This window comes from Lonchura striata, chromosome 6, assembly GCF_046129695.1.
Source record: "Lonchura striata isolate bLonStr1 chromosome 6, bLonStr1.mat, whole genome shotgun sequence".
Classification (NCBI taxonomy): Eukaryota; Metazoa; Chordata; class Aves; order Passeriformes; family Estrildidae; genus Lonchura; species Lonchura striata.
In genome coordinates this window covers 21,899,473-21,916,222 of record NC_134608.1, presented here as the reverse complement: position 1 = coordinate 21,916,222, position 16,750 = coordinate 21,899,473, and the positions used below count along the sequence as shown (strand labels likewise).

The 16,750-nt window shown below is 40.9% G+C and overlaps 1 protein-coding gene across 1 annotated transcript; it reads right to left on the bottom strand.

Moving 5' to 3' along the window:
* Nucleotides 1-1,350: 1,350 nt before the first annotated feature.
* Nucleotides 1,351-16,747, bottom strand: ALKBH1 (alkB homolog 1, histone H2A dioxygenase). Its single transcript, XM_021542831.3, has 6 exons — nucleotides 16,589-16,747; nucleotides 13,780-13,888; nucleotides 9,371-9,533; nucleotides 5,819-5,909; nucleotides 4,539-4,732; nucleotides 1,351-4,015 (listed from the first exon to the last, which is right to left on the bottom strand). Exons 1-6 carry the CDS (start codon nucleotides 16,712-16,714, stop codon nucleotides 3,595-3,597), a joined length of 1,104 nt encoding a protein of 367 aa, XP_021398506.3. The 5' UTR covers nucleotides 16,715-16,747; the 3' UTR covers nucleotides 1,351-3,594.
* Nucleotides 16,748-16,750: the final 3 nt, after the last annotated feature.

The following is a 16,750-nucleotide window of genomic DNA, read 5'->3' as shown; positions in this document are numbered from 1 at the left end:
ATTGGTCTTTTGAGGCCTCTATCAACATATTTTTCTGTATTATTAATGTCTGCAGGCTATGTCCTTCTGTTAATTTTTTGAGGTAACATGTTCAGACTCAGGCAAGTTTTACAATTTCATCAGAACTAAAGTATGCTTAGAGCACACTGAATTATTGCTCAATTAATTTTGCATCCTAATTAAGTGGAAGACAATCTTATCCCTAGCAAGTCTCTTTTCTGTGTTAAATCTATCCTGTTTTAGGTACGATGCAGAGAATAACTAGTATGAATAGAACAAGACAGATCTGAGCTGCTGTCTGCACTACATGAGATTCTGGCCAGTTTCACCCCAGCCATGGCAGTGTGATGTTGCTGCTGTCTTGGCAGTCCCTACCCAGCTTCCTTCCCTAGCCACTTGCTTCTCTCTACCTACTAGCTCACCAGAGCACACAACGAAATAGAGGAGCTTAGCTGCACCTTACTGCCATCTGTAGAAATATCTGCTGTGAAACAGTGAGGAAAAAATGTCAATAAACTCTCAAAGAAAGGAAAAATACCTAAGATCAGAATCATTCAAGCAGCAGGCACAGCTTTAGGGAAGACCTTGCCCATAAGTTACTGTCTGGTAGCATGGAGCATGCAGTAAATTTGTCATGGGCACCAGCCAGCAGTCCAGTTGTAACACTGAACTATTCTAGCAGAGTTCTCTCAAGAGGACTGAAAATTTTTCGTTTGTACAGGCAGCTTCCTCTTCTGCTTCCAGTATTCATCCCACTGAACTTTCTCATTTAACTGGAGATTTATTTTCCCTTTATTCTTGATTTTAAAAAAAGCAGCAATTGTTGGACAGCTAGCTTTATCTACAGATCACATAATGAACAGTGTATATGTGGTAAACAATGTGCTTCATTTCCAGGTGGCTTTGAAAGAAACACATACTTACCTTCCTGTAATCAACTCATTACATAAATTTTCTTGCAGAATTGGTCCTGATGTCCTGTTCTTTCCCTCCTCTCCCTCAGAGGAATTACAAACTACAGAGATTATCTCAGCACACACCTATATGAACACAAGCAATTATTTGTGGTACCTATAGATACAAATATTTCATCAGTGCTATGGAAAAATTCTTTTGCGTCATCACAATCCCAAGCAAATGTGGTGCAAATGTCAGACTCTGAGAGCTGTGTGGAATAGGTCAATGAGTACATGACTGGATGAAACCCTACTCCCTGCCTACTTCCCACAACTTACTGCCTCTTTGAAATTATATTCTGGAAGCACAGTTTGCAGAGTCTGCAGAAGTCCTTTGGTTTGCTCACTTGTACTCCCTTCTGCTCTGCTCAAAGAACCAATAATCCTGCTAGGCTGGCAATTCAGAAAATTCTCTGTTTTTATTGTTGTTTCTTATGGTACACCAATACTTTTTTTTTCTGGATCATTTCTCATATGTCCATTTCTGGGTCATAGACTTTTCATTTTCTGAGTGTCTGATACAGAATTAGACCAGGGCTGTCTTACAATGGCATTAGATAAAAAGCTTGACTGCAACTAACTAAGCAAATTCTCAACTCAGTCACATCTAAACATACGGCTTCAATGGACTGGATACTTCTCATGACCAATTACAATCAGTAGTTTACAGCATTTACTACAATTTTTAACTGCAGAGGGTAAACAGTATGCTTTTTTTGTCCTTATATCACAGGAACAAATGAATCCTGGAATAAATGACTACTTGTCATATATTATACATTTATAGGGAACAAAAGACGTGAAAACCATAGACTTACAATTTAGCCTGTGAGATGAAGAAACCAGTTCCTGTTCACCACCTTCTTGTCTCATCAGAGATGAGAGAGTTGGACAATCTTTGCTTCCTTCTCAGTTAGGAAAAGGGATATTCCTCTCCATCCTTCTCCATCTTCAGGTGCCACTAAGGGAGCTTTGCTGTTTTCTGAGCTTGACTCGGTCAACTTTCCTTTCTGGTCATGTTGTAACCTCTCTGCATAATATATTCACTCTCTTAGGGCTCAGCTGTAAATATACCAGGGCCAGGCTACAGAAAGGACACACATCTAGCACAGAATAAAACATTAAAACTCATATCTGATTATTTTAGACCTCCAGTTACTGGAACTCCTTGCAGTATTGCATAAGGAATTAATTGCATGCAAACACACATTCACTTCCTATGAGATAAGCAGACCAGACACTTTACCCATGAGGAAAAGCTGTCACGTATGTATTAAACTGGACTTTGATACTGCAGGCAACGCCCCTCTGCAACTGCCCAACAAACCCTGAACTGCCAAAAGCAAAGCAGCCCTGCAGACATACGCAGAGCTCCTCCACAGGAGCTAGCAGATTGCAGAGGGAGTAGATCCAAAAGAAGCCTAGAGGGTACTGCACAAGAGATACAGCAGCATTAACAATACATGGAACAACTAACAGGGAGAAAAAGAAAAGAAGAAAATAGCCAGCCCAAAACTGATAAAGATCTTTAATTTAAAACCAAGTAAGTCTATTCATTGGGAAAATGCAACAAAATACCCCAGGGATAGTGCATTCCACTCAAACAATTAAAACTGCATTAAAAAGTAGATAGGAAGGTCTGAATCTTAAAAAGATCTAGCACAAAAACTAGTGCTTTTCTTTGTTTCAATATATTTATCTCTGTGTGACAGAGATAGTCACTGATTCATTTTTTAGGTACTTAATTTACAGCTTCGTTACTGTTATTTGCAAGTCATCCTGTTCCTTACAGGTGCTAGCTTGGGACTGGAGAACTGTAACACACAGGCACTTAGGAGAGGGCAGTTTTGAAAGAATGGCCATGTTGGGCTCAGTCACATACTACTGGGAGGAGACCCAGTTGGGAGGTCCTAGATATTCTAAGTAGCTATCACTCCCAACTGTTTCTCTCTAAAATATGAGATAAGATGTTCAGTACCATTCATAAAAGCAGATTCTGCTGCAGCTGAGGGGATGCAAACAGGTCAAAGGAGAGCACAGGACTATATAAAGCTTACAGCAAGGTGCTGCTTGAGGGAGTTGCCAGTTTCTGACCACTGAACCCATTTTTGCTGCAGAAGTAATTATCTTGAAAATGCTGCAGGTAGGTCTTACACCCATAGCACCCTATTCTCATTCATACTCATACTTGTTACTCAGCTTCAACTGAGCTTTACAAGCCAACAGGATTCTCTATCACATAACAATTATGTATCTTCCACTAACACTCTCTTCCCAATAATTTCAAAATACTTTATAAGCATCATTCCTAAAGCTTAAACCAAGCTTCACCAAAGGCTTAAACCATTTAAGCTCAACCAAGCTTAAAGTTCTCTGACATACAGGTATTTTAAACAAAATAGAGTGCAGTAAACATTTACAACAAAATGCCAATAGAGTTAATCTCCTGAGTCCCAGTCCTTCTTTTCCTTTTAAATTCTTTTTCTCCTCCTACCTATTTATTATAGCAAGAAGGACTACATTTATTCTGCACAAGTTTATTAACTGCAATACAGACAAGTGACTTCCAGTATTACACCAGTTCCTAATTCCATATGGAGATTGCCTGTCTGGTCCATGTCAGTATCATCTCCTGGTTTCAGCTGACTCTGTTTGGTTTATGTCTTTTGGCTTTGCTGTTCTCATGATAACTGTCTTCAGAGGGCGCTTGGCTCTTTCCGTTTGTCCCAGATTCTTCTGGAAATTTCTGACCCTCAGCCAACACCTGTCGAATAGTCATGTTGATGCGGGAGGACTGCAGGTACTTGGCACACACCTGCCAGTCCTCATCAGAGCTGTGCTCAATGACTGAGCCAACAGGAAGGTCTGAAGAAAGAGCTTGGTTGAGGCACGAAGGCAGAGCTGTCCCCTCAGGGTTGGGGAGGACCCTGGGGACAGCATGGTACAGCAGGCGGCTGAAGCCAGACATCACCATGATATCTCCGCTGTGCATGAACATTGCTGTTGGGGCCTCCTCCCGCTTCAGGCCTCCAAGCAAAAATATTGAGGATTGCCCAAAACTAGAAATGGTATAAAGATGGAGAGAGAAAACAAATTCAGGTAGAGAACAATTTTCTGTACAGTAAAAAAATATCAGTAGTTAAATTCCTTCATCAAGAACACTCCAAGCAATCACAAAAACCAGAGGGACTCTTAAGAACAACTTTTAGGTGAAAACATGGCAAACAGACTAAGTGACCTGGTTCAGGATAGGCACAGTGTGAGCAATTGCCCTGCCAGGTTTGAAGCTTTGCTGAGATACTTCTTCAGTACCCAACTGGCACTCTGCTGCTTTAGAACAGAAATGTGCTGTCTGCAAAAGAACTCTTCAGTCCAGGCACTATATCCAGGCTATTTAAGCAGTCCTTAAGGAAAAACCTATATCCCTGACCTACAGTCTTCTGCTATTCAAATCTTCTGAGAGTGAAGATTATATACCCAATTAGCAAACTACATCATACTGCCTTCCTATAACCATAAGCAACCCTAGGAAAAAAGCCACTGATCTTTCCATAATACTCAAGTGCGCTTTCCTTGACTCACCTGAATGATAACAGGGGCCGAGAATGGTCTAGTTCAGACTCATCCACATGAATTCCCAGCGAAGAGTCAAAATGATAGTAGTTCAAGATCCCTGCTTGGGCTTGGAAACCCCGAAACCCACAGGCTGCAGCCACTTGTTCTGATAGGAATGCAAGGTCTGAGGGGAAAGGAGTGTGGTGATTTGCTGAGTACTTCTGGAAGAAGGAGAGCGGGGGTGGGGGAGAAAAAAAAAGAAAGCCACACCCAACACATCAGAGCAGCAAATACACTTAGAAACAAATATTGAAAAAGAACTCAAAACCTTGGCTGATAGTTGTGTTGAAGGACATCACATTTACCTAGAAAACGACTACAACACAGGCAGAATCACAGCAAATTTACCACCTACCATTAAATTTGTGGCCTAGGCTGAGACTGCCAGAGATACAATTAATTGTGGAGTTAATCATTATACGTAGATGAAAAACCTGAAATCAGTAAGATTATTACCAACATCCTGAGGATCTTCTCAGTCACAACCTGAAGCTGCCAATGGAAAGACAGTTCTGTAGCTCATCAACAGAGCTCCAAAACTAGCATCTTTATTCCTTCATTAATAACAAGCAGAAATCAATTGCAAACCTACTTTTTCTCTCTCCCATAAGGCATTCTGAGAGGACTGGAAGATAATAACCAAACTTTTATTAAGGCCATCCAATAACAGGTTGATCTGGTAAATAAAAGGCTGCAAGCAGATTTGGTTATCTGCTATATACAGATAAAATGCATATTCACTCTGCCAGTGCTTATTGGCCTACATCTATCTCAGTCTCATGAAAAAAAGTTTATTTTGATCAGGATTCTCACAACAGCTGTTAGTTGGTAAGAATGCACTATAGTGGTTCAGGCTCATTAAAGTTCCAAATCACATGAGCAGCAGTTTCTTCTTGTTCCTGCTCACCCCACCAAAGGGTAGTTTCCCTGAAGTCACACTCAGCTTAATAGTTAGCAATGCTTTTGTAACCATCCCTTTTGGTAGGTAAAAATGCCATTTACCCTGGAATAGTTGTAGGTTTAGAGCTGAGTGTATGCTCTCATGTTAACTTTCCAAGGAAAGAATGCAGCAACGGACTTCTGCTGTTAAACCCTTCACAATCAAGCAATACAGATTGAAATGTTCTTAAAAGCACAGTTTGTTAGTGCCTGTCCTCAAGACTGTCTTTATTCCATTATGTCCTTCTCTGTTTGCCATTCTGAGTTCTTATGGCTAAGAAAAATGGAGAAGAATTTAATCTCAATACCTTAGTATCCCAGTTATAATGGTAACCAAGGGTCACCCAGCGCAGCTTCTCCAATAGGCTCCTGGGCTCCCATTTACTGGAACCTTTCCTTCTACAGAGACAAAACAGAAATAAATAGGGTATGTGTTAATTTCTGAGGGGTCTTCTGGCAGTGCAGCATACAGTAATGAGATTCACTCATCCATTTCACAGCTTACTAAAACCAGCCAATGCTATTAAAACTGACCAATGCTCAACTATTTTTTTTCAGTGCCAATACTTTCTTCCTCCAAAGACCTTGAAAATTTAGTTCATGGAACGTGTGGAAGCTGTGGGGCCTACTGCCAAGTGTGGTCAGTATGAAAGCTTGTATTTTCAAATGGTATCTAAGAGATTATCGAATGGAAACACAATGAATAGCACAGATTAAGAAATCAGAATTAAACAAGTTGTATTTGAGCACCAAAAAGTTAAAGACCAGAATCTGAAGACCTGAAAGCTTCAAATTCAAGGAAAAAATATTCTAGGCATTTAATGGAAAATTACAAGAAAGGAAAATGAGTTGCCTAACAGTGAAACATAGCATGCTGCCTAATATTGCAAAGGATGGTTGGTTCTACTACTTGGTACTTTGATAAAACTTCCTTAGGATGGGCTGACTCACAGTAAGAAGCAAGACTTCTCCAGCTGTGACCACAGTGTCAAGAAGTCTAGATTGCAGGTGTCCCCTTATCCAGACTGCCATGCAGGACAAAGAACTGTTCTTCTCATGTGACAACCCTGAATTAAAGGGGCTGAGTGGTCTAAACCCACACACCAATTTACCATTCTTACTTGTAGATGATGAAAGCAAGAAGAGGCTTCAAGGAGAAGCTTCTAGGACAGACTACGGAAAAGCCTTTGAAAAGTTACAGGGTATAAGTAACTAAATCAGATAGAAATATGTTAGTGACAAATAGAAAAATGAAGGTACACATCTATGTCTACTCATAACAGCAATTTCAGCATACTTTTCTCAAGCCAAGTCACATGTTGTGGTAAAAAAAGAAAAATATAGAAAAGGGAAATATATTCAGAAGAGAAACGGTAGTACCAGACGGCTCGCTCTCATTTACAGCCTCATTAGTTCAGCATGACATGCTCTCTTTTACATAAAAAGACTGATATTTGCACTGCCATGGTCAAGTCACAGCCAAACATCTGCATTTAATGTGCATTTCTACCTGGATACACAGCTTGTTCCTGCCCTTCAACTATGCCATCCTGATAGCTCATAAGATAAACCAGGAACAGGAGTAAAAGGCAAGTTTCTTTACCTTTAGTAATTTTTCTTAGCTCACTGATTACTGAAAATAGTCTTTCCATTTTCCATCTGTCATAGGCTAACAGCACTGCAATTACCATAAACACCAACACAGTAACTGTCAAATACATGCTGCTTGGAACAATTTGTGTAGCCCACAAGCAGGCAACACAGCATTTAGAAAAGGGAGAGCACACAGTTTGTTCTTGTACATCTTTCACCTGACAAACAACGCTCATAATGAAAAAATTTTAGCATGTGCCTTTCGAAATGGCCCTTTTTTTGCTACAGTGCTAGAGAGTTTGTGCAACAGCAAGAACCCAAATGTGTGTGCGAAGTCCTTCTTCCCAGAACTTGGTATTTTGCATGTGATTTCATATGTGATTGCTGAGAAGGGAAAAGTATGTATATCTGGAAACAATGAGGTCCCACAAGAAAGCACAGAAAAGGTCTGGTATAACTATGTTAGAAAAAGACTGAACAGCATGGGAGCTTTGGTCTGAAGATCCCTTGTTTCTTTATTTGCTGGTAATGATTTACCTGCAAAACCCCTCCATCATTTTCCTTATACACAAGGATGGACATACCTATATATCTGTATATCTATATCTCCCTTGTGGGAATGTTCTATTACCTTTTATGATTTTGTCCCCAGCACTGAAGAAAATACGCAGGCTCCACTTTGTGAGGAAAGCATAGCACATATGTCACAGAATTGTATAAATTCACCCTACCTTGTGATTCCTGCATCCTGAAAAGAGCAGATAAGCCATGACCCAAGCACATGCATGCATTATCCTGATGGCTTTAAACAGCATTGAAGTTGTAACCCATCTCGGAAGTAGACCTCTTTTTAGATAAGCATGTTTCTCGCCTCTCCAAAATGCTTTCACTCCTGATACTAGAGAGGCTGGCTACTTCCATCTACTGCCTCTAGGTCTAAGCAGCTGGGTCACTTGAAGACTCAGGTTAAGTACTTCAGAAAATTGCCAGGGTTTCTGCCAGCCATCACTTTCCTAAATACTGTTTTCAAATGAACTGGATGCAGCTGTAAATTAACCTCTGCTCTGATCATTCTCTGCACACAGGAGGTCCTGCTGGGAGAGGCCTGGCAAACTGGAACAGTACCCCACTTTTTTCAGCCATTGGGCACAATGCACAATCCTTTCACAGAACAATTTTTTAATCTTGATAGAACACAAAAATGGTGTCTACATTTCTGTAACCAATTCTGACTGAGCCTGGAAAATACAGGTGAGAGTGTAACTTCTCTCCTAGGTGCAAACAATTAGATGTCCCAATCTTGCTTTTGCTATTCTATATCTTGTAGATGTCAAGACGTTTTTTGAAGAAAAATCTCTGCAGGTCAACCTCATTAAGAAACTGAGGTGGAAGATAAGCATTGTAGAGAACTCCAGTTGCACCATCACACAAAACAATCATTATGAAAAATGAGCAGTGAAATCAATAAAGTAACGATAAATATCCAAATAGCTAAAAGATTGTGTACTGTAAAGTCTGTTTTATATGTATTAAAGTTCAAGCTTTAAAAGACTTTTCCTTTTTTTAAACTTTCTACTTGACTTCAAAACTGGGACAAATTCTCCATTAAATTCCAGATCAGGTAGAGGAAAGGCAGCTACATCACCCACAGAATTCTGAACCTGATGGAATCTTTCCAATTAAACAGGATTGCCATTAGAATGGTACATTTAATACCATTAATTCAATGTCATGCTGAATTAAGAAGAACCAGAAACAAAACCAAACCAAAATAAACACTTTAAAAAATAAGAACACAGAAACTGTTAGATTTGAGAAATTCAAGAAAGTACAGCTAACAGCATTTCAATTACGGCGTACTGGATCTAAGAGCAGACTGGGAAGAAGTGCCACCATTAGTGGGGAGTTTTGGAAAGGATCTCAGGAAAACTGAGGCCTAGAGAAAACCTTCATGGTTCCTCTCATAGCTGAGCTTAGCAAGCTTCAAGCATCACATCAGTCAGGGTTACTACGTAGCATTTCACCAATGCCTTTAGAACAATATGCCACTCGAGAATCCCATTGAGAATGAAAGCAGAGAATTAGCAAGGATGCACATGAAGCCATGAAATAGCCACCTTTAACTTGGCATGTCTGACATCATCTGTATTCTGCCAGCAAATACACAATATTCTTCAGCTTCCTTCCTTGCTCAATTTTCTTGGACTTTCTCAAAGGTGAGATCTGGCTCCATCAGTTTTGACCATGAAAGGTGATAGTGGCCTTACCTCAGCTGCTCCTTGCTCTGTCCCCACAGGTCAGTGGTCTTCTCAGGAGCCATGTGCAGGTCCAGGTTGCAGACATTGGGTTTCTCAGGGTATAGCTTGAGACACTGCTTCACCCAGTGACGCTGGCAGCCAGGAAGGAAAGGGTTTGGTATGAAAATAAAACCTGACCACAAAGAAAAAAGGAGAGGATGGAGACAAAGTAGGATTAGACGTTTCCCTAGGGTTTTTTTCTGAATTTAGAGCAAAGGATAGGAGTCAGAGGTAGTGAAAAAAACCCTTAGACATACAACCATTAACTGTGCATATCAGCTGATGAAGTCTATTATAGTTAAGTTGAAACTTATTGGCTTTTTTCAGAAAAAACAAATGGTGGCACAAGGTAGGAGGCAGAGAGGGCAGTCAACACTAGTCCAAACAAAAATTACAATAAAGGACATAGCTGTGTAAGGCATATTGATTACAGGAGATAAAGGAGTAAAACCATGGAAATCGAATTGTTTTGGAGTAAATTTTATTTTTTTAATTATTCAGCATGACTTTTCTCTTAAACCTAGCAAAGTTAAAGCAATTCTGGCCTAGTTTTTCTATGCTTTAAACTAACTTTATTCCTGTCTCTGAACTCATACTGTCTTCCTACTGCTACTTCAGAAAGAAGTCCCTGGGCTGAACAAGTGTCTACTAATGTAAAGTGTCCTCCCCTTTTCATCATGCTTATTTCCAGGTAAGTCTGGTTGTATCCATATTTGCATTTTATATGGTTACACTCAGAAATGGGCATGAAAGTCAAATGATATCCTGAACCACTTGTTATTGACTGTGAATACTTTGCAGGCATTGTTAATTAACAAAACAAAATAAACATGCAGCTATTCGGCACATTCATTTAGCCAGGCACCTCAGGCAGGGTTCAAGCAGCAGCCCATATGAGAGATGCTATTAATCTGCACTGTACCTACTCTGAGAATCAAGGCATTCTCTCAAAGACTGTCAATTCAATAAGACTCACCAACACAAAATCCACATGTAAAGAGAGATAAGGGTATAAGAGGAACAAAGGAAAAGGAGGTTTTAAGGTTTTGGCCTACTGTGTCTTTTTGAACTTCTCAGTCCTATCAAGTTAACAAGAGACAAAAATAGGTGAAAAAAGAAGCAGCAAAGCTAGGATTCTCAGTAGGATACAAACCTGCCTTGTGGCCTTATGAAAGTGGCAATAAAAACACAAAAAGACCTACTTGCCAGCATACCTCACAGACTCAAGATTAAAGTAACTGGTTAGAAAAAATGCCTTCAGTATATTAATAATGTATGGTCATCCACTCTGTTCCCTGCACTTTCAGACTATGGCAGCCTTCTGATAGGCTTGGCTACAAGACGTTGCTTTGCAAGAAGCATTATATTTACTTTCTGTTGGCATCTGCATAGAACAGAATAATAATACTGCCCTTCCTGTCTACAGCTTTTGATGTGCAGTTCTTGAAGCATTCTACTACACATTCATGAAATTACACTCTACTATGTTATCCCTGGGTATTAATGAAGGCATTGAAGCCTGGAGAGTTAAGTTCCAAGCAGAGATGAGAACAAGAATCCAGATTTTATGGCTTTTATCTCACAAATTTAGAACATGCTCATGTCTCTCCAAACCCTTCCTTGACCTAGGTTTCTCTTAAGAAACTAGATTGGTCTAGATTTACAAAAGCAGTAACAACTAAAAGGTGGGTTACTACTATGTTTATTGTGTCAAGAAAAGCAGAAACTGAATTTCTAACAGTTACAAAGTTTTATTATAAAAAATATTGTGCAAACACAGAACAAAGACTAATAATGCTAGAAATCAGTGACTTGCACACATAGGAGGGAGAAGAGTAAGAAGTATTTCTGTAGCAATCTTTCTGAACTGACTGATGAACACCACAGACAAACTTTGAAGACAACATAATTGAACCTCTTGCCCTTGAAAGATGGTGGGGGGAAAGGGTAAAGGAATTATTCTCTGTGAATCTGTATACTAAAAGAAATTGCCCTGAGGAGGCAGGTGCAATTCTCTTACTGTAGCACTATCTTGGTATGTACTACAAATTAATTTGCACCTAACAAAAGTGGTCTCCAACCTCAGTCAAAGGAAGGATAAGACATGCAGATGTCTAATAACAAGAAAAACTGCTCATAAAAAAGAAGTGTCAGTTACAAAGACCCAAAGACAGCAACACATGCTGCACACAGAACTTAGGATACCACAATAGAAATTCACCCAGACTCCTTCATCTTCTATTTCATTTCTTACTGTGGGGACAAAACTAAATTATTTCCTTTCCATTCGCTCATAGGAAAACTAAAAAAATTCTTACTTCACTTAGAAGGCTATTGGGACAGCTGGTTACACATCTCCTACTGTTTTAAGATGTCCAGATAAAGGTAGCTGAAAAATGATAGAACACTATTCTCCACAAGTCCACACATGAGTTGATTCTAAACAGGACAGCTAATTTATCAATGTATTTGTATTTAATTTTAGGAAAAGGTTTCCCTTGCCAAAGCAGAAGAGAAATGCAGTTAAGTGGAACACCTGTGATTCCCCACACCCCCTATGTAATTACTAAGAAAGACATTTAGACAGACAGTAAATGACAAGTAGACCAAGCGAGGGCAGCTATAATATGACAGATAAGTGGAACAAAACATTTATAGAGGCAAGAAGAGACAGAAGCCTTTCTCCTGAAGTTATTCAATTCCCTGTGTATTAAACATGTCAGATGGGTAGCATGGCTGCTTCAGTTTCAGAAGTGGTATGCTGGCTTCAAAGCAACCCACAGAGAAACTGAGGTCCCAATGAATGAAAAGAAACATGAGAAACAACATAATTAATCAAACAAAAATTCTTGAAAAAAGGAGGATCTGGGGAACTACAAACTCATCTGCCTTATCAAAACCCCTGATAAAATTACAAAGCAAACTTTCATGGCAGCAACTTCTAGAAACATGGTGGTTGGAAACAGAGAGCATGGTAGGCAAATTTTGTCTAACCAACCTTACTGCCCGCTAGAGTGAGATGTTCAGACAAGGGGAAAACAGGAAATTATGCTTACCTTGGCTTAAGAAAAGTTTTCCATTTGGCCTTTTACAGCACCATTGGAGCCAAACTGGGAGCCATACATTTTTTGGGCAAATTGAAAGGGTAAGCAAAAGTTGGATGGATCACCAGGTTTAAAGAATAGTGATTTGATGATTCAAAGTCTAACCAGCAGCTGTTATGAGCTACATTCTTTGATCCTGGGGCAAAGATAACTACATCTACATCAACAACGTGGATGATGGGATGTTCATCCTCATTTCACTTACAGTTTACACTAAATTGGGGCAGCAGTGTATCTACTGGAGGCTAGTGCTGCCCTTGAAAAGGACTTTGACAAATGAAGAATGGGCTAAAGAGACCCTCAGAAGTTCAACAGATGTAATTCTGCATCTGGGGCAGAATAACACCATGCCACAGTATGACCCAAGGGTCAAAAGCAGCTCCAAACCAAGGCCAGGCTGCCTTGAGGACAAATTGTGAGCAGCAGTGAGGACTAGTGACACATCCTGGTATTGGTGAGCACCACCCACCAGCATGAGAGAGGAGGGGAGCCCAATTCTTCTTAGATGTGCACAGCAAGATTGAGAGACAACAGTCACAAGTAACAGCAAGACAAATTTTTATTAGATATGAGATTTAGGAAAAAAACATGGCCAAACATTGGTACAGGTGCCCAGAGAGAGTGTGCAATCTCTCTCCTTGGAGATTTCCAGAATTTATCCATACATAGCTCTCAGCATCCTGATCTAACTTCCAATTTCATCTTGCTTTAAGCAGGGTGTTGGCCTAGACCTCTGGAGGTGCCTTCCAACCTAATACCTCTCTGTGACTATACCAGGTAAACTGCAAACCTAAAACACATTTCCACTTCTGAAATAACCTGCCTAATGAAATTACTCTGCATATTGAGTAGGCCAAAAGGTTCTTATTCACTTACTGTAGTCCATGTCCTACATTGGCAAGTAGATGCCACACTTCAACTGTGAAACTACTGAATTTCAGCCATGTACCCAATGAGCATGATGTATATTGAGGAAAAACAGATTCTACAGAAATAAAGTCTCTGCCAAAGGCAACAGGAGTCCACTCATGAGCTACGGTCTGGCTGATCTCACTGTGAAACAACTGGCTCTTCTCACCTTCATAAATATTGCTGTATCCCACCCACTCTTTAGCTGATTTGTTCGTCCTCCTGCACTTACAACAACATTAAATTACACTTAGGCAAAACAGAATAGCTTTTTCAGGCAGGACAAGAAAAAAAAAAAGACTGAAACTACATGAATTCAAAGTAATGAGGTTGAGTTTAACTTTTCTTGAAATCAGAGCTACCTACCTGGATACCCACTGAGGCCATAGGCTTTCCACTGGCTAACTGGCTGTAATCCTGCTCTGTAGGCATCTTGATCACTGACTGAAGAAATACTGAGCTGTGATCTGAACACCTGGAAAAATAAAATAGATCTGGTTAAAAAAAGAGTAAGAAACACAAAACTCATCCAAAAAGAGCATCTAAAAGGAAGAGTGCTGCAATGCTTGAAGGTAACTCTTGTGAAAATGCCAAATGTACCACAAAACTACTGTCTAAACAGCTGTGACCAGGACAGGCTGAACAGAGCCAGAACACATAGAACATAAGACTCAAAAGGTACTTACAGGTTTTATCTAGGGATGAGATGTCCCCCACTCATAAAAAACCCCAAACAATATATACCAATGAGAAAAAATTCATTATTATTTGTCCATTTCCACAGTACAGCCTCATCATTATAAAACATTCTGGTAATTATCAACCTCCATTAAAGAGCAATATACTTATAACACTTTGTATTTTCAAACAACATTCCAAATACAGGTTGCCCATGATCCCATAGGGTAGATGACTATTCTCATCTCTAATTTACAGCAGGATAAGCAGTATAGCAATGAAGCAACCAAAGATGTTGGATATGAAGGACTACAGAAACTCTGTCAATTCTGAATGCCATCCTGCCAATTCTGTTCCAAACAGCAGGATCAACAGCTCAAGGCTTGGCAAGATGTATTTCCTTGACATACTCCCTTAAGTAACAATAACACATGTATTTAAGCTAACATTTGCTGGAAAAAATGCAGCAAACTCATTCTACTGTGATCCAACTCCCTTCTTCCCTTAGGACAGGGAAGTGTCTTGAGGAGGGCAAGACAGAATCAAGTTGGTTTTGTTCTGCTTAGTTCCCCAGTCCAGCCCTCCATGCAGCAGTGGAAAAGTACAGGCTCATATAAGGAAAGAGATGGCCAGGCACAATAGGAATAAACAGGCAGAGACTGCAAGAGTCTTAAAATGCATATCAAAATACGGCCTTTGCACACAGCCTCTGTAGAGGAACATGTGTAAATCAATCTATTTGCAGTTGAGAGCTATGGTTAACATTTTCTGAGCAACAGGACTAAATTACATACATAGAATTTCTAAGAAACTCTGAGGTATTGCTGGACAGCATCTTTTGGCAATATAGTCAGTTTTACCAATTTTTCAAGCAGCTTTGTGAGTGCCAGCCTTTGAGCTTACTTCACAGTCCTGTCCACAGAGTGTCCCCAGGAAGTCTTATCCTCTCACCAAAACTTTGCCACCTCACTGCCTGCTCAACGTGCTTCCACACCAGCTATTGCCTGGGCTTCTGGAGAACAGGAGGTGTTTCTGAGCTGAAGAATTACACATACTGAATCAGTTAAATAAGCCTGGTAACATGAGAGATGGGGTATGCCACATTCACTGAAGAGCTCAACTGCATGAAGCAGTTTTCTGAGAAAAAAGAAGCAGTAGTATCTAGGCCAATCTGCCTGGCCTGTAGGTCTTGAAAGAGAAATGCCAGATGTTTTTAACCTGGTGGAAAGAGGAATAAAAGATGTTTTCACTAGTAAGTTATCACCTGATCTTAGAAGGTAACAGGCACAAAAAAGAGTCATATTAAGAGAAGAGAGATCCTTGTGATGTTTTTAAATACTTTGAATTTCCCAGAAGAGCCCTAATGCTGTAATCCTTTACCATATACAGGACTCCCGCAAGCTCAAGAAAGGCTGAGATGTTAACAACTTCCTTGGTTAATTCTAAGGCCTCTTACAATTTCATATGGGCCAGGTTTTGTGTTTCATTAGCAACAGCAAAATTATAGACCAAAAAGACAGAAAAACAAACAGCTTAATAGAACGCTAAAAAGAAAAAAACTAAGCATTGAAACATTAAAAATTAGGCAAAGTTTCATTTTAACTATATTACTCACTCCTTTTTTTGACATAAGCTCATAAGTAGAAAATCCCTGGATAACAACACTTCAGCAGATTTGTGTCATTCTTTTGTGAGGTGACATAACAGAAGACAAGTTTTAAGGATCATTTCTTCATCACTGAAGACATGGTAAACTACTATGATGGCTACTACTTTCAGCTGTGCTGATGACTGTATTCCCCAGCCCACTGTAACAGCTGAACTCATCCTGATGACTAAGCCAAGCATTTATTATACAGGCGTGAGAAAGGAGAAGAAATTTGACTGGGAGGAAGGCAGCGCAGGAAGGGGAAGCTGATTCCAGCTCAGCTAGGTATTTCAGGGCTAAAACAGGGGCTAGCAGGCCCAGGAAACAGTGTCCGTCCCGAGAGGGAAACGCGGCGTTTTCTGTGTCCATACGTTCTGCTGCTTAGGTATCACGTGGCTCTGCAGAGGCTTTGAAGATCCCCTACACTGCAGTGTAGGGAGCTAATTAAGTATTATGAAAGTAAATATAAGCAAAAGTAGCAAATCTGTGACTAGGCATGGCGCTGGCCAGGGGCGGCTGCAGGCACCCTGTGCCCTCGGGCATTTCCCCACAGCTCTGGGGCCCGCGGGCAGAGGGGCCCGGGCCCTTCCCAGCTGCCCCGCTCGGGTCACGCTCTCACTGTTAAACCAGCACAGGGACCCATAAGAGGCTCAGAGTTCGAGTGCGGCGTCCTCTAGACAGAGACGAAGCGGCGCCAGGGATTCGGCGTCGGGCACGAAAGGAAACAGCAGGTGGAGAGACCAGACTGCGGCGGCACCGCCACAGCCCCGCGCAGAGACACCGCGCCGAGGGCGGAACGCGCTCCGAGCCGCTCGCCGCGGGGCACGGGCAGAAGCAGCCCAGCTTTACCTGGCCCCCCGGCGCAGAGAAGTCCACCACGCCCCGCAGATCGGACGCGTCGCGCTGCCGATAGAAGCGAAAGAGGCGTCGGAAAGCATCCTCCCCACCCTCACGGGTCAGGGCCGCCGCCGCCATTTCGGGTGGCCGGGGCGGGGCCGGCCCGCCCTCCCC